The 20,465-nt window shown below is 44.9% G+C and overlaps 2 protein-coding genes across 3 annotated transcripts in view; one reads left to right on the top strand and one right to left on the bottom strand.

Moving 5' to 3' along the window:
- The window catches only part of GNPAT (glyceronephosphate O-acyltransferase), a 37,841-nt gene extending 31,988 nt beyond the window's left edge, over positions 1–5,853 (bottom strand). The window contains exon 1 of the mRNA XM_055425818.2: positions 5,624–5,853. Coding sequence (XP_055281793.1) covers positions 5,624–5,701 — 78 coding nt within the window. The 5' untranslated portion in view covers positions 5,702–5,853. The remainder of the gene's footprint in view (positions 1–5,623) is intronic.
- A 29-nt stretch (positions 5,854–5,882) lies between these two features.
- FSAF1 (40S small subunit processome assembly factor 1) overlaps positions 5,883–20,465 on the top strand; it is a 34,334-nt gene continuing 19,751 nt past the window's right edge. Inside the window, exons 1-2 of one of the 2 annotated variants that reach the window (XM_055425820.2) lie at positions 5,883–6,068; positions 11,400–11,743. In XM_055425820.2, coding sequence (XP_055281795.1) covers positions 5,981–6,068; positions 11,400–11,743 — 432 coding nt within the window. In that variant the 5' untranslated portion in view covers positions 5,883–5,980. The remainder of the gene's footprint in view (positions 6,069–11,399; positions 11,744–20,465) is intronic. The other variant, XM_055425819.2, reaches the window with a different exon arrangement.

Here is a 20,465-nt window from a genome sequence, read left to right as displayed (position 1 = left end):
TCTGCCCCTCTGAATCAGTCTTCCATGCCACTACGTGCCTTTTTTATTCTTTTATATTTAGCTGCGCCAGGTCTTGGTTGCGGCATGTGGGATCCAGTTTCCTGACCAGGGATTGAACCCAGGCCTGCCTGCGCTGGAAACACTGAATCCCAGCCACTGGAGCAATGGGGAAGTCCCCACTCCAGCCGGTCACTATTTCTAGATTCTCCTTAACCTAGGACTGAAATGGCCATCTTCTTGGAGTCTGGAGGGAATCCTCATTACATTTTCATCTAGAAGACGTCAATAAACTTGTATTTGGCGTTTCCCCTACACGCCTGTGAACTTCTCGTCACGTCTTTCTTGTACAGCACGGGCTCTAGGGCACACAGGATTTGGTGGTTGTGGCTCCCAGGCTCTCAAGCACAGGCCCAGTAGTTGAGGAGCATGGGCTTAGCTGTTCCACGGCATGTGCGATCTTCCCAAATCAGGGATCGAACCTGTGTCTCCCACACTGGCAGGCAGGTTCTTTACCACTGAGCCACCAGGGAAGCTCCGTGTCATGTGTCATACATTTCTGTACTTCTAGTTCCTAGTAGGAACCCAATCACTGTTTGTAGAATGATAACATAAATTACTAAATGAAGCCACTTCTTGAGCCCTGTTGATGACAGCTCTCCAATAGTCAGTCTAAAGCTCAAATTTCCCCCAATCTGGTCTAACTCAATGTCTAATACAGTGGTTTTTAACACAGGCTGAATATTAAAATTAACTCAGGGAACTTAAAAAAAATTCTGATGCCTAGGCCCCCCCCAAAGATTCCTGATTATTTTGGTCTGTGAGTGCTACCTGCGTATCAGAAATATTATTGAAAGTACTTTAAGTATTTCCAACATGCAGCAAGGGTTGAGTGTTACTGCTCCTTAACTGGCTTTCCCCACGTCTTGCTGGACAAGTATTTACCATCCTAAAATATATACTCACAGGAGCAAAATACAACAAAGAGTCCAAGTCAGAAGACTGAGGTGAAGTGTTTTTCTGCCACTGTCTTCCCTATCTTGCTTTGTGCAGCAAGCCTCTACCTGTATCTCCCTTTCAACTGCTCTGGGGAGCCCATTCACTCAACACTGACTGACAGCCCCAAATATACCAGGCACTGTTCTACAGACTAAGAATACAGCCTGAACAAGGTAGGCAGGAAATGTGTCCTTAAGGAGATAAACAACAAAGAAACAAGACAGGTTTACGTAGGGAGTCCACCAGTAACATGCTGGTAAAGGTGCCTCTGTAGGAGCGCCTTGATTTACAGCATGTGCCGGTGTCTGCGGTATATACCCTCCCACCGTGGCAAGTTTCAAGCTGCCAATCAATGCCTGTGTGAGTGCTAAGATGTTTCATCATATCTGACTCTGTGCGGCCCTATGGACCTATGTGCCATGGGATTCTCTGCCCATGGGATTCTCCAGGCAACGGTATTGGAGTGGGTTGCCATGCCCTCCTCCAGGGGGTCTTCCTGACCCAGGAATCAAACCTCTGTCTCTTAAATCTCCTGCACTGGCAGGCAGGTAATTTACCACTAGCACCACCTGGGAAGCCTCAATCTACCAACACAACCTTACTAAACACAGAGTTAGGAGGAGATGGAAGGAGCCACTGTACTTTAGGATTTCACCTTACAGTGTGACATAAATAACTTCAAGAGCATAACAGTGAAATTTAGTAAACTAATGAGGAAGTGCTGAGTTGTATTAACTATTTTTAACAGAATTTATTTAATGGAAATTTATACAATAATCTTTATTTTTTAATAACAGCAGTGTTTTAACCATAGGTTTGCAAACTTCATACAAGTTAAACAATGAACTTTGAAAGTCAGGATAAGACTGCTGTAGCGTAACAATGAAGAGAGAATATAAAGAAAATAAAACAGTAACTAATGAAGAGTGATTGGAGAGCTACTTTGGACTGAGTGTGGGGAGGGTAAGGCCTCCTTGAGGAGATGATGCTTGAGCTGGGATCATCATCATCATCATCATCAAAGGCCAGCAATGCAAAGTTCTGGGAAAACACAGCATGTCGTACAGTGAAGTGAACTGAAGTTGCTCAGTCGTGTCCGACTCTTAGCGACCCCATGGACTGCAGCCCACCAGGCTCCCCCATCCATGGGATTTTCCAGGCAAGAGTACTGGAGTGGGGTGCCATTGCCTTCTCCATGTCGTACAGAGAGGACTCTAAGTACTCTGTGGAGGGAGCATGCTTACTTTTGAGAAACAGAAGGCCAGAGTGGCTGAATACCAGCGAGCGAGATGAGTCAAATCAGAGACAGAGCAGTTGCCCGACTGTGTAGTCTTGTAGGACACTGTAAAAGGACTAGACTTTTCATTCAGACTCTAATAGGAAGTTCTAATTTAGGTTATGGGTACACCCAGCAACTACCCAGTTCCAGTCTGCTTTTCATCTATGGTATCACTGGAAGATTCCAAGCAGACCTATGGCTTCAGATACAACCTACTTGCCGATGGCCGTCATATCCATGTATTAAGGCAAGATCATCCTCTTTTACTTTGGTATCGTATTTAAATATCATATAAAATATATTTATATATCATATCATTAGAAATATCATATATCTAACTGTATTTGGATGTTTCCCCAATACTTTGTGATGTATTGGGTCCATAACAAGATAATTCACAAGTTAAAAATCATAATGTTGCCTCTTACATCTCCAACTCACCACATCCTAATTTGAAATTACTATTGTATAATCCCAACTAAACCTGTTCCTCTTCCTCTTTCTTATCAGTGAAAGGTGGCATCATCCGCCCAGGTACCCTATCACAGAAATCAGGAGTCAGCTTTAGATGGCCGCCTCTTAGCCGTGACATGTAACTGTCCCGAGCACCAGACAAACTCACCCATCTCCCTTCTCCACAGACTCACTGCCACTGCCTTACTTCAGGCTTTCATCACTTCCCTGAACTGTGGCAACAGAGTCCTAACTGATCTTCATGATTCCAGATCAGATTCCTTCCCTAACCAGATTCTCTTTCTAGAGTCTCTGCTTAAGTAAAAGAGATTAGCCACACAATCATTTGAGAAACCTAGTAGTCTTCTTGGACTTTCAAAAATACAAATCCAATCATCCTTAAATGATGCCCCGCAGGGAGTTCCCTAGCAATCTGGAGGTAAAAACTGCACAGGGGGAACAGGTTCGATCCCTGGTCAGGAAACTAAGGTCCCACATGCCGCAGGCAAAAAAAAATAAATAAATGGTTGCCTCATAAAGTTAAGATTTATCCTTAAGGGCATTTAAATATACAAAATTCCTTTAGGAAATATCCTCTGCCTATTCACTTAGTGGTGCTTCTCATATTCCCTTTATTCTACCCTTGTCTATCTTGGTTCCCTAAACATGCTAGATAGAGTATGGTCTTCTTACATTGGCACCTAGGGTAGTCTTCCTCTTCCTCATCTACCGTTCATATCTCAAAATCTCATTTCAGCTGTCATATTCTCTTAGAAGCCTTAAGTCCCCAGACAGGTTGGGTGTTCCTCCTCATCCCTCCCACAGCATACTGAGCATGCTTCAATCGCTGCGCTTATCTCATTTGAGTGTGTACTAAGTTGCTTCAGTTGTGTCTGACTCTTCATGGCCCCATGGATGAACTGTAACCCACCAGTCCATGGAGTCCTGTAGGCAAGGACACTGGAGTGGGCTGCCATGCCCTCCTCCTGGGGATGTTCCCAACCCAGGGATTCAACTCACGTCTCTTATGTTTCCTGCATTGGCAGGCATGTTCTTTACTACTAACGTCACCTGGGAAGCCCTTATCTCACTTAATTATAATTATTTGTTTATTTTTATGATCTCCTGTGAAGTCCTTAAAGGCAAGACGTGGATCTTTAACTTCCATATCTTGGACACTGACAATGCTGACTAGGACACTGTAGGTACCCACTGCTGCAACATCTGCTGCAATCAGCGGTTTCTAAAAAATCCCCTAAGGTTAGAGTGTTGCACAATTAAGAGCATGGCGAGGAAATATATAAGGGCGGTCTGAACCAAAGAAAAATTTCAGGTTAACAAGAAACTAAAGACTGTAGTCATAAGAGCAGTAAGGGTTGCTGTCTAGCTTCAAAAGTAGTAACAGCGTACATACAATTGCTTTAGTTTTTCAGGTGAAAAAGTGGACCAAAATCTTATCTTTGGTGGGTGGGGGAAATAAAAAATCAATTATTTCCTTTAATACACACGTGGAAAATTGCTGTTAATTCATGAACCAGTTTAGGGCTGAAAAAGCTACTTATGGGGAGTCAGAGCTACACAGTAACCCTCTTCACTACATTCCAAGGTTGAAATATTTCACTGAACTATGAAGTGAGGTCAATGAAGAGAGAGGAACAAGTGATAAACCTCAGGAGAGTGGACAATTAGCAGCAATTATAAGCCCAAGCTCTTCACAGCAAGGGAATACACATTTTCCCATGTTCCACTGATTTCCCAATTTGAAAGTAGACGTGGGTTTTGTTGTTGTTGTTCAGTTGCTAAGTCATGTCCAATTCTGTGCAACCCCATAGGCCAGCCCGCCAGGCTCCTCTGTCCATGCGATTTCCCAAGCAAGAACACTGCAGAGGGGTGCCATTCCTGTCCCCAGGGGATCTTCCAGACCCAGGGATCCAACCCGGGTCGCCTCATTGCAGGTGGATTCTTTATCATACGTACATTCTTTTCTGAAATTGAGTTTCTTGTTTACTGTGCTCTTTCATGTTTTCCCTGTTACCACTTTCCTACACAAATTAAACTTAGATTTAAGCCAGAATATTGATAACATGACTTTAAAATACGCAGTTTTACTTCTTCCGATCGTAAATAAAAATTAATGCTTTTTTTAAAAGTCAATTGCCCCAGGGTTGTGCAATACTGAGAGCTACAAATTTCTGCCTCAAAGTTTCTTCATGAAACTGTGAGTAACCAACATTCCGTTAGCAAAAAAGACCAGTTAAAATCAGGAGAAGGGGTTTAGGCGGCGAAAAGGCCAACAGCAGGGAGGCCGGGTGCCATTAGTTGTCTTTCAAAATGACTTGTGGGAAAAGTACAATGATGGACAGAGACAGAAACACAATAAAAATTTCCAGCAGCTCCAAATCTTCTTAGATTAACTCTTAGAAACTCGATGCACACATACAAGCCAAATACTTTTTCTCCCGAGAATATCACACCTGCAAGAGCGGGATGGGGGAACCACTGGCTACCTCAGGCTGGGTCAGACCCGCAGGTTTCTCCGGTTCGAGAAACCAACCAAAAGGTAGTTCGATATGCCATCGCTAGAGAGGGAGACTCCCAACTCTCGCCGCTCGTGCCGGGGTCAGGGGCTTCCTGAAGGCCCCATGCCTGGTGAAGTGAAAGGCAAGGAACGAGCGGGCAGGAACCAGGGGAACCATCACGAACACAAACTTCTAAAAGCATACCGACGTTCACACACACAGAAATACACCGTCGCCCTGGAAACCACCGCATCCCTCCTCTGGGGATCTCGGACCCACTCCTCTGGACCTCGGGTCGCAGCCCGGAGGAACCCGGGCCCAAGAGAAGCGGGTCCTCTCGCAGCCCCGCCCCGGCCTCGCTCCCCTGGGCGCATACCGAATAGAGGAGCACGACGGCCCCGGGACCGGTGGAGCCGACGGAAAAACAAGAGTTGGATAAACTGGAGGGATCCATGCTGCGGCTGCTGTCCCGGGCGTGGCCTGGGATCCTTTGCTAAGCAGTGGCGGTGGTGCTGCTGTGGGCGGTTCTTCCGCGCGGGGCGGCCCGACCTCGCCTAGGGCGGCGGCACCCTCTACGGCCGCTCCACAGGACCCCGGGGGCCGCCATCTTAACCAGGACGGAAGCCGCGCGGGGCCTTGCTGCGCGCGCAGCCCGTCGGGAACCGGAAGCGGACGCCGAGCGGCGGGGGTCCGCGAGATCTGCGCCCTCGCGCCGGGGCCCGCCGGCCTCGCGATGGCTCGGGAGTCCCGGTTGGCGGCTTCTGCGCCTCTCGGTTCTCGGGCCCTTCTGGACGCTTTGCTCCAGAACCTCTACGACTTTGGTGAGTGCGGGGCCTCGGAGCCCACGTGGAGAGCCGACTTGAGGACCCCGGACCTGGCTGGCCCCGGCTTTCAGGCTAAAGATTCTTGCTCCGCGAGCGCCCCTCGGCTCGTCCAGCCCGGTTCAGATAATGGGTCCTGCAGCTCCCCTCATCTGGGACTGGGGTCTGTGAGTCTTTCTATGAATCAGATGTCCCGACTCGTTCCTGAGTGTGGGGGCCAACCGGCTTGCTTGTCGAAAGCACTAAGGCTTTCAGACTTCACGAGGAGATGGCACAGGACCTCATGCTCTGGAAATCGCATCCTTTCTCACTCCCGACCTCTGGGAAGCCCTTTCCCCCACGCACCCCCAGATCCGCCTGACCCGCGGGCATTGGTGGCACCTCGTCGCGTTGGGACCCAGTCTTTTAGTGACTTCAGAGAACGGTTTCACATGATGCGTTTCACGATCTTCAGCCTTAAGTTGGCTGACTTACGCTCGCCTTGCTTCATCTTGATTGCGGAAAAGGAAACATTAAAGGTTGGGAACTCCTGGCACTTCAGCAAGGAGCCAGTTCTACACACTCTGAAGAACTTAGCCCAGGGAAAATGACACTCCTTCATGCACCAGAAATCATTAGGCATTAGTGCCTTATAGGTCAAACACATTTCTTAAATTTGTAGTGTGATGTTGCTGTTTTATTTTAGAGCCGGTTGCTCAAAATTCTAAGCTCATTACATAGCTTAGAATAAAAATAATAGCTAAAAAAGCATTACGATTTTACCATATACTCCATACTTTACATGTATATACTCATTTAATTATCACAACAATGAAATAGATATTGTCATTAATACTATTATTACAAGACAAAGAGCATTACTGTAGAAATAACCACTAGAGGTTAAAAAACTTGGAAGTTCACCCAGCTAGTCACTTGAAGAGCTTGGATTCTAAGCCCCACACTGTCTGGCTCCAATTCCCGCCCTTGTATTGACTTGTACTGTGGACAGAGTATCTCTGGGCCTTTGGAAATATTAGAAGACAGAGAAGACAGTCTCTGACTTTGAGAAGTCCTAGAGAAGAAAACTTTTCTGCAAAATCCTAAATATAGTTTGTGTTAACACAGGCTGGAACTTACACTTGGAGCTCTGAAGACATGGGCTGTATCTACTTGTTTTTATATCCCTAATGCCAAAGTTTAGTTGGCTCTTTTTTTAATGTGTATATTTTATTGAAATATAGTTGACTTACAGTGTTTCAGGTGCACAGCAAGGTGATTCATTTATACAAATACACATTATTTTTTGAAGTTATTTTCCATCATAGGTTATTACAAGATACTGACTGTAGTTGCGTGAGCTATACAGTAAACATTTGTTGCTTGTGCATATCTATTTTTTAATTAGAAATCTAGCATTCTATTTATACTAAGTCAAACAAGTGGAATCAAAATGTTTTTAGTTAGGCAAAAATTCAAGTTTTCTTAAATATATAATACATATGTATACAAAAGCATTTTAAAAAGAAAAATGGAGAAATTGGAGAACATAAACTGAAACGGGAGCACTGAATATGAAATAGAAAAAGTGAAACTAGGTAACAAGTAGAAGATCATCTATAGTCTAATTGTTTTTACACTTGATCTTAACTACCTGAGCATTTCTATTTTTCAAAAAAATTCAAGATAATTCTGATATGCATCTGGATTTTAAGAAGTGATTACAGGTTTTTCTATTAGATCCTAGTTTTGGTGATATAGAGTTCTATTATTTTTCTGTTGACCAATCATGACACAATAGTGTTAAGTGAGTAGTAGTTACATAATTACAAAGGAAAAGATGTTTATCGGTTTTCTCAGTCAATAGCCAGACAAAAAGTAAAAGATAATTACAATTGCAAGCCATAATGGGAAGATGACTAATGATATAAAATAATTACACAGAATTTAGGTAGATCAAGTAGAGTGACATGGTAAGTGGAGTGACGTGGTAAGTGGAGGTGCATACATGCACATTTTCACCCACCCAGTCAGTCTTTTGCTTGCTGCATTTAATCCATTTACATTTAAGGATCTATCTGTATGACCCTATTATTTTATTACTGTATATAATAATATCCTACTATATTATTACCGTTTTCTTAATTGTTTGGTCTTAATTGTATAGGTCTTTCCCTTTTCTTGTGTTCCTGCCTAAAGTTCATCTATCATTTGTTGTAAAGCTGGTTCCGTAGTGCTGAATTCTCTTTAACTTTTGCCTGTCTGGAAAGCTTTTAATTTCTCCATCATATCTGAAGGAGAGTCTTGCTGGGTAGAGTATTCTTGGTTGTAGGTTCTTCTCTTTCATCACTTTAAATATGCCATGCCATTCCCTTCTGGCTTGTAGAGTTTCTGTTGAGAAATCAGCTGATAGCCTGATGGGAGTTCCCTTGTGTGTTATTTGTCATTTTTATTATGACAAAATGGGGTTGCAAAGAGTCGAACATGACTGAGCAACTATCTCTTACTCAAGCTTGTTGGTAGGAGGGACTGGGTCTTGCTCTGGTGGGCAGGGCTTGCTCAGTAAAGCTTTAATCCAGTTGTCTGCTGATGGATGGGGTTGCACTGCCTCCCTGGTAGATGTTTGGCCTGAGGTGACCCAGCCCTGGGGTCTGAGGGCTCTACTGTAGGGTTAATGGCAAACTCCAAGAGGGTTTACGCCAAGGGGGAACTTTCAGTGCCCCTGTGGTGAGCCCCTGCCAGCCCACGCCTCCAGAGGAGGCCCTCCCGCACTAGCAGGTAGTTTGGGTTCAGCCTCCTGCGGAGTCATTGCTGCTCTCCTCTGAGTCTTGGTATGTGCAAAGTTTTGCTTGTGCCCTCCAAGACTGGAGCCTCTGTTTCCCTCAGTCCTCTGGAAGGCCTGTAAGCAAACCCACTGGCCCTCAAGGCCAGGTTCCCTGGGGATTCCCAGTCCCTTTGTCAGGTCCCCAGGCTGGGAAGCCTGCCGCGGGGTTCAGAACCTTCACGACAGCGCGAGAACTTCTTTGGCTTTACTGTTCTCCAGTCTGTGGGTCACCCACCCGGCGGGTATGGGTTTTGATTTTATCGTGCTTGCACCCCTCCTACCGTCTCACTGTGGCTTCTTTGTCTTTGGACATAGAGTGTCTATTTTTTGGTGGGTTCCAGTGTCTTCCTGTCAATGATTGTTCAACAGCTAGTTGCAATTTTGATACTCTTGCAGGAGGAGATGAGCACACATCCTTCTATTCCATCTTGACCAAGGTTTTCTCAGTTCAGTTCAGTTCAGTCGCTCAGTCGTGTCCGACTCTTTCACGCCAGGCCTCCCTGTCCATCACCAACTCCCGGAGTTCACTCAGACTCATGTCCATCCAGTCGGTGATGCCATCCAGCCATCTCATTCTCTGTTGTCCCCTTCTCCTCCCGCCCCCAATCACTCCCAGCATCAGTCTTTTCCAGTGAGTCAACTTGTCGCGTGAGGTGGCCAAAGTATTGCAGTTTCAGCTTTAGCATCAGTCCTTCCAATGAACAGCCAGGATTGATCTCTTTTAGAATAGGCTGGTTGGCTCTCCTTGCAGTCCAAGGGACTCTCAAGAGTCTTCTTCAGCACCACAGTTCAAAAGCATCAATTCTTCAGCGATCAGCTCTCTTCACAGTCCAACTCTCACATCCATACATGACCACTGGAAAAACCATAGCCTTGACTAGACGGACCTTTGTTGGCAAGGTAATGTCTCTGCTTTTTAATATGCTGTCTAGGTTGGTCATAACTTTCCTTCCAAGGAGTAAGCGTCTTTTAATTTCCTGGCTGCAATCAGCATCCGCAGTGATTTTGGCGCCCCCCAAAATAAAGTCTGACACTGTTTCCACTGTTACCCCATCTATTTCCCATGAAGTGATGAGACCAGATGCCATGATCTTTGTTTTCTGAATGTTGAGCTTCAAGCCAACCTTTTCACTCTCCTCTTTCACTTTCATCAAGAGGCTTTAGAGTTCCTCTTCACTTTCTGCATATCTGTGGTCCACTGGAGAAGGGAATGGCAAACCACTTCAGTATACTTGCCTTGAGAACCCCATGAACAGTATCAAAAGATTTTCTAGTCAACTCTTAATACACATATTTTCTTATTAAAGGTTTGCTTTTAAATTTAAGTTTTGGCTGCACTGGGTCTTCACTGCTGCACCTACCTGGGCTTTTCTCTAGTTGCGGTGATCATGAGCAAGAGTGCCTTTCCAGTGGCGGTGCGCTGGCTTCTCCTTGTGGGGCCTTCTCTTGTTGCGGAACACAGGCTCTAGACTCACAGGCTTCAGTAGTCGCAGTTCAGGGACTCAGTAGTTGTGGCCCACAGGCTTAGTTGCCCCACAGCATGTGGAATCTTCCAGAAGCAGGTATCAAGTCTGTGTCCCCTACATTGCAAGGTGGATTCTTTACCACTGGACTACTGTGGTAGTGGTAAAGAAGTCTGATACACATTTACTGAATTAAAAACTGAGAAAATGCAAGCATAAATACTCAGCTAATATTTAGAGAGCCCTGTGGTATTCATACTGTCAGTCAGTAGTGAGGCCTAGAGTTCTTGTCAGAACCTTCAGGTGACTGGTCAGAGTTTAAACAGTTAAAACAAAGGAGAGGTATATTAGTTGAAAATAAAGGCATTCAAATTTAGCCAATTATCTTAGGTTCGTCTTGGGCTTCCCTAGTGGCTCAGATGGTAAAGAATCTGCCTGCAATGCAAGAGACCCGGATTCGATCCCTGGGTCAGGAAGATCCCCTGCAGAAGGGAATGGCTGCGCACTCCAGTGTTCTTGGCTGGAAAATTCCATGGACAGAGGAGTTCATGGGGTCACAAAGTCAGACACAACTGAGCGACTTTCACTTTTTCACTTTCCAAGGCTTTCAAATTAAGCCAGTTGTCTTAGATTCATTTTAGTTTATAAACATAAAAGGAAATAGGAAGACTGTGGTACCCACCTGTAACCCTGGAGAGTGTTAAAAAGAAGCAGTGGTGGATGTACTTACATTTTTAGTACAGACTGTGAGCCAGCTAGGATTACCAGTTCCTGAGATGTTGTCTTGATGACACTTTTAGTCAGGACCAAGGTAAGGACTAAGTAATTGTGCTGAGTCAAAGACATGAATGTAATTACCTTGGAAAAGATGGCTAAGCGCTTTGGAGTCTCTGAATTGTGCAGATATTGGATACGACCCTCCAAAGAAAGACAAATCTCTTCTTTGTGTGTATTTCTGGGTGTTTGTAAACTGTGACATAGGGACGTGTGCGTTCGTATGATTTGATATTGGTGACAGCTGAAGCGCAAAATATTTATCTTTCCTTTTTATGTTCGAACAAACAGGAGAGACAGAAGATGAAACAGAAGAGAAAAGAGTCAGAAAAAAGAGAGAGAAGAAGAGAGGTCCGGGGACCCTGGCATCCTTGGCAACAGAGCCAGCTCCCCAACCCGAATCTCTTGTCAGAGGCCAGAGGAAGAGTGCTGCCAGCTTCTTCCAGGAGCTTCAGGAAGAGCTGCAGGGCGCTCCTGCTGTGACCCCCAATGGTTCCCCTGCAGGACCTGTAGTCTCTGGAGCTGCAGCAGCCTGCTTTCCCCCAAGGATTGACAGGGAGCCGGTAGAAGTGGTACAGTTTCACAGCCGAAGTAAAAAAAGAAAGCAGAAGCCAGATCAAGACGAGAACACAAAGGTAATGAATAGGCTCATATGGTGAAAACCCCGATATTGTCCTGCCGCAGTTCTAGGCACTGGGATGTAGCAGTGAACACAACAGGCAAAAACTGCCTTCTCGCAAGGAACTTCCATTCTGATGAAAAGCAGAGGGGTTCTGCTGACCAGCAGTCTCGGGCTGCATTTGTAATTCTGGCCCAGAATTCAGTCCACGAGAGAGGTGTAGTTGCTTATCCAGACTTTCCCACAAGTTTTTGTCAAGTTCATTGCAGAAATCCAGACGTTTACATTTCTGTTTCTTTCCGCATGTCCTATAAACTTTTGTCTGTCAGCAAAAGAAAAAGAGGATTGTCTTAGTTTCTTGGGACTGCTGTAGGGAAATTCTCTCACAGTTCTGGAGGCCCGAAGTCCAAATTATGGGGTTGACTGGGCCCTACTCCCTTCTTCAGAGGGTGAGTTCTTCCTTGCTTCTTCCGTCTTCCAACAGTTACAGAACTCTGAACTCTTCCTCCGTCTGTACATGGCCTTCTTCCTGGTGCCTGTGTCTCAAATCTCTTGCCTTTCTCTTAGAACAACATCCATCATTGGATGTGTTGTTGTTCAGTCGCTAAGTGGTGTTCAACTCTTTGTGACCCAGTGGACTGCAGCACGCCAGGCTCCTCTGTTCTCCATTACCTCTTGGAGTTGGCTCAGAGTCATGTCCATTGAGTTGGTAAACATCTCATCCTCTGCTGTTCCCTTCTTTTGCCTTCAATCTTTTCCAGTATCAGAGTCTTTTCCAAGAAAAATCAGCTCTTTGCATCAGGTGGTCCAAGTATTGGAGCTTCAGCTTCAGTGTCAGTCCTTCCAGTGAATATTCAGGGTTGATTTCCTTTAGGATTGACTGGTTTGATCTCTGCTGTCCAAGGGATTCTTCAGAGTCTTCTCCAGCACCACAATTTGAAAGCATCAATTTTTCGGTGCTCAGCCTTCTTTACAGTCCAGCTCTCACATCAGTACATGACTGCTGGAAAAAATCGTAGCTTTGACTAAATGGACCTTTGTTAGGCAAAGTGATGTGTCTGCTTTTTAATACATCATTGGATGTTCAGTTCAGTCGCTCAGTTGTGTCCGACTCTCTGCGACCCCATGAATCACAGCATGCCAGGCCTCCCTGTCCACCACTGACTCCTGGAGTTCACTCAAACTCATGTCCACAGAGCCAGTGATGCCATCCAGCCTTCTCATTCTCTGTCGTCCCCTCCTCCCGCCCCCAACCTTTCCCAGCATCAGAGTCTTTTCCAGTGAGTCAACTTGTCGCATGAGGTGGCCAAGTATTGGAGTTTCAGTTTTAGCATCAGTCCCTCCAATGAACATCCAGGATTGATCTCCTTCAGAATAGACTGGTTGGATCTCCTTGCAGTCCAAGGGACTCTCAAGAGTCTTCTCCAGCACCACAGTTCAAAAGCATCAGTTCTTCGGTGATCAGCTTTCTTCACAGTCCAACTCTCACATCCATACATGACCACGGATGTAGGGCCACCCTAAATCTGGCATGGATCTCATCATGAAATCCTTAACTTGATAACAGCAGAGAGATTCTTTTTCCAGAGAACGCCACGTTCACAGATTCCTGGCATTAGTGCATGGTCATGTCTGTTTGAAGACCATGATTCAACCCACTGCAAAGACAGCTAGGTTTGCATATTCTTGATGAACGTGTGAACACAGGCTAGGATGTAACCATGTGTCCTTTGATCCTAGGTCAACTTTCCAATTCTGATAGTATCCAAGTACTGGGGCAATACTGGGAATTCTTACAGGCAGATAAGATGGATTATTTTGGCCCTTGCAGCCAGAGCTCCCAAGCTGGCCAGCCAGGGAGCTTCCAGAGACTGGTATTCTTTACCATAGGGTACTACAGTGGGCCAGACAGATATTAGTATCTTCTGTGTGTGCCATGGTATGAAGAAGGTTGGAGAACAGTGCTTTGAAATACAGGACTGCCTTTGGGGAATTTGACTGACTTTAAGCATTTAGATCCCCTCGTTTCCTGAAATGTCTTGGTCTTTAGTTTCCTCTTATACTTGCTTGTGTTCATCCTTCTGGAATAGAGTTTTGTTTTGTTTTTTCTAATAGAAAGGACAAAAACAGTTGTCATTGAGTGAGTCTGTATCTCCCTCAATAGTAGAACATGTACAGCAGTCTTTCTTTCTGCTCTAAAGAATCCCCTTTCACTGTACTTGGCTTTTCTCAGGAGCCTCAGCTCGTTTTACCTTTTGACGTGGACCTTTTCGTTTGTCTGTTTATTCTGGGCTGCACTGCGTCTTCGTTGCTGCGAGGGCTTTTCTGTAGTAGCAGTGAGCGGGGCTGCCCTCTTGTTGTGCTGTGTGGGCTTCTCTTGTCACAGAGCGCATGGGCTTAGTTGCCCTGTGACGTGTGGGATCTTCCTGGACCAGGGACTGAACCTGCATCGCCTGCATTGGCAGGTGGATTCCTAATCACTGAACCATGAGGGAAGTCCTCGTTTTACATTTTGGACTTCCTCATCTTGATGAAATTTTTTAGCTCTTCTTGGTGTTCTGCCCTTTTCTCCTTTTTAAACTTTATCTTCTGAAGATGTAAATGTGTCTGGCTAAGGAGACAGTATGTGAACACAATGAAAATACATGTGCCCATAAAAAGAGTTTAGAATGTTGATACTGCAACATATAAATAACTGCAAATTAATATAGTGCTAGTCATTATGGCATATCCTGTGTATAAGGCACGCCAGGCAAAGGCCAGTTCTTTGGAGTAATTAGGACACATAATGCTATGCTGAGAGTTTGCAGAACATGGGAAATGTACATGTTGTGGCCCCTGCTCTCTGAAAACTTACAAGTCACCATCGGACAGTCAAACAGATATGGAAACAGACATGATAAAATAATGGTGGCTTCTACTGACCAATCACAGGAACAGCTGGTCATCTTTGAAGTATTCTGTTTGTTTTTTATTCCTGTTTTCCTTTTATTTCTCCATTTACATGGCTCCCCCCACTAGTTGATTCTCCATGTGAGTTCTTGTAGCCCTCTGTTGTCTGAAGTACTCTTGAGAACATAAGAGGTACTGGCAAGTAAGTGACCTTTTCCCAGAATTTAGGTTGTGCCATCAAAAATGATCCAACTACACAGTTTATTGAAACAGATATTCTTGGGTGTGATATGGTGATTTATAATAAGAAATATTACATTAAACATTTGCCCCTGTTTCTGGCATAGATCTCCTAAAACCCTTAGAATTTCTTCAAAGATGAGAGCAATAAAGGTGTCTTTTGTGTTAGTGAAGTGACTTGGAAAGCATCCTTGAGTGGGAACTAGTTGCCAAGAGAACAAACCTTGTGATTGGAGGATCAGTCCTACCCCCTGACCTCTGGAGAGAGCAGATGTACTCAGTTATGCCTGTGTGAGGAAACCTCTGACACTCCGCAGAGGGTGGGGTATGGTGTGGAGAGCTTCTGGGTTGCTGAGCGTGTGGTGGTACTGTGAGAGTGGGGCCCAGAGAGGGTGTGCAGGGTCCTCTCTGCTTCCCACATGCCTTGCCCTCTGCGTCTCCTCCATCTGACTGTCCCTGAGTTATGATCTTTTAGAATAAACTGGTGATCTGGGAAGTAAACGGGTTTCTTGAGTTCTGTGAGCCACTCGAGCAAATTAGTTGAACACAAGGAGGGGGTCAGGAGAACTTGCAGTCTGTAGGTGGTGGGTCCGATGTGCTACAGGTAACAATCTGGGCTTGCAGCTGGTCTGAAGTGGGGACGATATTGTCGGATTGAGCCTTTGCCTGTGGAATCAGTGTTGTCTCCGGTACATAGTGTTGGAATTGCATTCAGCTGTGAACACCCAGCTGTGTGTTCTGTGCGTGTGTTCTAATCTACAGTACACTGCTTTATTGTACACTGGCTCCTGCATATGAGACAGCCTTCTCCCCCACGTTGGAGTTGGTGATCAGAACCCCTTTTAATGGACTCATTTGGGAACTTGGCCACCATTTGTATATTTAACCCATTCCAGATATCTGACCCGTAAATAAACTTCCTGATCGTGTCCTGTTTGTAAATCTCTGATTACAGAAGTAATTTGACAAGAAATAGAGGTCACCTTTACATTGATTCGTTCATTCATTTATTCTGTAAGTAATTGGGTGCCTACTATTTGCCAGACCCAGAAGATGCCACAGTAAACAAGATAATAGTCCTCTGCTTTCATGGAGTATATTGTTTATTAGTGCAGTCAGGCAAATCCTGCATAAATTAATAATATACTTTAAAAGTGTTATAAACACTCTGAAGGAAAAATGCAGGGTTCTGAGAGTAACAGGCAGAACCTCCATTGGAGCAGGTGGTTGGAAGTGTCCCAGGAGGTGACTCTAGGCTGACACTGTGTTAAAGGGTGCCAGGGATAGCAGAGAGGAGAGCAGTGTAGGCAGAAGATGGCTCTGCTGATGTCCTGAGCTGTATAGAGGCCTGCAAGGTTCTAGGAGCTGGGAGACTAGCAAGAGGAGGCCTGAGGGGAGAAGGTGTGAGCTGTTGGAGAGACAGGCTGGGGCCATCCACACCAGGCCCCAGAGACTTGGGGCCTTCGGATTTAAAGTGCGTGGAGAACCACATGGAAGAATTTAAGCAGCGGCATGAAGTGATCTGATTTATATTTTGGAAAGATTGCTGTGTCTTGGTAAATGGATTATAGGTAAAGCAGTAGCCAGAGGCATGAGGGGACTGGGTGAGGTGTTTACTGCAGGGTCCAGGTTCAAAACGGGGTGGCCTGGACTTGTGATTTGAGAGTGGAGTGGATGAGCCCACTCTTTAATGAGTGCAAGGCTGCCTGTGAGGAGGAAAGTTCCTGTGCTCTTAGGAAAGGGTCAGGTGTAGCTTAAATGATCCAAGTATCATTCGGCTGTCAGGGCTGTGTCTGATAAACCTCTTTCTCCACCCTTCACGTGGGTCCATCTCATGAACCTTAGCCTCTGTGGCCTCTGTAGAAAAGAGTCAAGAAAGGCATAGTACAAACAGCAGAGCAGTGTACCGTAGATCAGAAGGGACATGTGGATCCTACAGCATGAGCTGTGGCACAGGAACACTGCTTCTGAGTGTGTAATGCATTGCTGAGTAAAGATTTGCCAGTATTTCCTGAAAGCTTACTGTGTATATTTGTTGCTCAGCCATGTCGAACTCTGCAGTCCCATGACTGTAGCCCACCGGGCTCCTCTGTCCATGGGATTCTCGAGGCAAGAATACTGGAGTGGGTAGCCGTTCCCTTCTCCAGGGGATCTTCATGACCCAGGTCTCCCACATTGCAGGAGATTCTTTATCATCTAAGTCCCCAGGGAAACCCCATTTCCTAAGTGGTTGCTGTGTACTAAAAGTGATTATTTTTGCTCCTTAACTAGTGGAGTATTTCATTGATCTTCACAATTCATGTGACCTGTCTTCATTTTGCAGAGGAGATTAATGCCTAGAGAGATTTAGTGATTTGCTTGCATAAAAACAGTCACCACACCACCGCATATATGCAACTCCAATACCTCAGAGCTTTGGAAAGCACAAGTTTAGGTGGGTTTTTTGGGGGTTTTTTTTGTAAGTTTGGTACAGATTTATTTGGCAGCAAAACCTGACCTGAACTGACATGAGGCTTAAGAGTTATTTTTGTTGGTTCCATTTGACATAAATATTTATAAGCATTGCTGCAGAAATGTGAATGTGCTTAATTATGAGGTGCTGTCTTGGAAATGGTACACAATATCCCATTGTGTACCATTGAATGGAAAGATTATAGAGCTCTCTTCAAGAAAGTTAGAGATACAAAGGGAACGTTTCATTCAAAAATGGGCAAAATAAAGGACGGAAATGTCACGGTATTCAGTATAGTCACAGTATTTCCTTCTGAATTTCCTTAGGATTCCAGATGAAGGATTGTGGGTGTGCAAAAAGTGCTCAAGTTCTGGCCCCAGGCTTTCTGGCTTAAAAGCTGTTTGCCTAAACTATGGCACTAGTGAGAGGAGTGTAGGTTAGTTCAGCTGCTTGTCCCTTGAAGAATACGAGTGCGCTGCGCCAGAAGTGTCATTAACTCTGAAGACATTCTGTCCGGTTACTGCCCCCACTTCTTACTGCCCTCATAGTCTCTGTAGTATCCCAGCCTGCGTGCATGCTCAGCCGCTTCAGTCATGTCCGACTCTTTGCAACCTTGTGAACTGTAGCCTGCCAAGCTCTTCTGTTCAGGGGATTATCCAGGCAAGAATACTGGATTGAGTTGCCAGACTTTATTTTTTTGGGCTCCAAAATCACTGCAGATGCTGATTGCAGCCAGGAAATTAAAAGACGCTTACTCCTTGGAAGGAAAGTTATGACCAACCTAGATAGTATGTTGAAAAACAGAGACGTTACTTTGCCAACCAAGGTCCGTCTGCTCAAGGCTATGGTTTTTCCCGTGGTCATGTATGGATGTGAGAGTTGGACTATGAAGAAAGCTGATCGCCAAAAAATTGATGCTTTTGAACTGTGGTGCTAGAGAAGACTCTTGAGAGTCCCTTGGACTGTAAGGAGATCCAACCAGTCCATTCTAAAGGAGATCAATCCTGGGTGTTCATTGGAAGGACTGATGCTAAAGCAGAAACGCCAATGCTTTGGCCACCTCATGCGACGAGTTGACTCACTGGAAAAGACTCTGATACTGGGAATGGTTGGGGGTGGGAGGAGAAGGGGATGACAGAGAATGAGATGGCTGGATGGCATTACCAACTCTATGGAGATGAGTTTGAGTGAACTCCGGGAGTTGGTGATGGACAGGGAGGCCTGGGGTGCTGTGATTCATGGGGTCGCAGAGAGTCGGACATGACTGAGCGACTGAACTGAACTGAACTGAACTGCCCTCCTCTAGGGGATTTTCCTGACCCAGGGATCAAACACAAGTCTCCTCTGTCTCCTGCATTGCAGGATGATTATTTTTCTGCTGAGCCATCTGGGAAGCCTGCAGTATTCCAGGGCTACCCTTGAGCATCATCACCCTTCATCTGTACAGAGTCCTCTGCTCTTTAGTGGATCCAGACAGATAAGTATTAGGAAGAAACTAATCTAGTAGCAAAAACAATACCCAGTTGTGGATGTGACTGGTGATAGAAGCAAGGTCCAATGCTGTAAAGAGCAATATTGCATAGGAACCTGGAATGTTAGGTCCATGTATCAAGGCAAATTGGAAGTGGTCAAACAGGAGATGGCAAGAGTGAACACAGACATTCTAGGAATCAGTGAACTAAAACGGACTGGAATGGGTGAATTTAACTCAGATGACCATTATATCTACTACTGTGGGCAGGAATCCTTTAGAAGAATAGGAGTAGCCATCATGGTCAACAAAAGAGTCCGAAATGCAGTACTTGGATGCAATCTCAAAAACGACAGAATGATCTCTGTTTGTTTCCAAGGCAAACCATTCAGTATTACAGTAATCCAAGCCTACGCCCCAACCAGTAACGCTGAAGAAGCCGAAGTTGAATGGTTCTGTGAAGACTTACAAGACCTTTTAGAACTAACACCCAAAAAAGATGTCCTTTTTTGGGGGACATCTTGCAAAAGTAGGAAGTCAAGAAACACCTAGAGTAACAGGCAAATTTGGCCTTGGAGCACGGAATGAAGCAGGGCAAAGGCTAATAGAGTTTTGTCAAGAGAACGCACTGGTCATAGCAAACACCCTCTTTCAACAACACAAGAGAAGACTCTACACATGGACATCACCAGATGGTCAACACCGAAATCAGATTGATTATATTCTTTGCAGCCAAAGATGGAGAAGCTCTATACAGTTAGCGAAAAACAAGACCAGGACCTGACTGTGGCTCAGATCATGAACTCCTTATTGCCAAATTCAGACTGAAATTGAAGAAAGTAGGGAAAACCACTAGAACATTCAGATATGACCTAAATCAAATCCCTTATGATTATACAGTGGAAGTAATAAATAGATTTAAAGGATTAGATCTGATAGAGTGCCTGATGAACTATGGACAGAGGTTCGTGACATTATACAGGAGATAGGGACCAGACCATCCCCGTGGAAAAGAAATGCAAAAAAGCAAAATGGCTGTCTGAGGAGGCCTTACAAATAGCTGTGAAAAGAAGCAAAAAGCAAAGGAGAAAAGGAAAGCTATAAGCATTTGAATGCAGAGTTCCAAAGAATAGCAAGGAGAGATAAGAAAGCCTTCCTCAGTGATCAATGCAAAGAAATAGAGGAAAACAACAGAATAGGAAAGACAAGAGATCTCTTCAAGAAAATTAGAGATACCAAGTGAACATTTCATGCAAAGATGGACTCGATAAAGGACAGAAATGGTATGGTCCTAACAGAAGCAGAAGATATTAAGAAGAGGTGGCAAGAATACACAGAAGAACTGTACAAAAAAGATCTTCGTGAAAAAGATAATCACGATGGTGTGATCACTCACCTAGAGCCAGACATCTTGGAATGTGAAGTCAAGTGTGCCTTAGAAAGCATCACTACGAACAAAGCTAGTGGAGGTGATGGAATTCCAATTGAGCTATTTCAAATCCTGAAAGATGATGCTGTGAAAGTGCTGCACCCCATATGCCAGCAAATTTGGAAAACTCAGCAGTGGCCACAGGACTGGAAAAGGTCAGTCTTCATTCCAATCCCAAAGAAAGGCAATGCCAAAGAATGCTCAAACTACTGCACAATTGCACTCATCTCACACGCTAGTAAAGTCATGCTCAA

The sequence above is a fragment of the Moschus berezovskii genome, chromosome 12 (assembly GCF_049115385.1).
Source record: "Moschus berezovskii isolate FMDL1 chromosome 12, NW_MosBer_1.0, whole genome shotgun sequence".
NCBI lineage: Eukaryota > Metazoa > Chordata > Mammalia > Artiodactyla > Moschidae > Moschus > Moschus berezovskii.
Note: the sequence above shows the minus strand (reverse complement) of the source record. Positions and strands in the feature narration are given on the sequence as shown.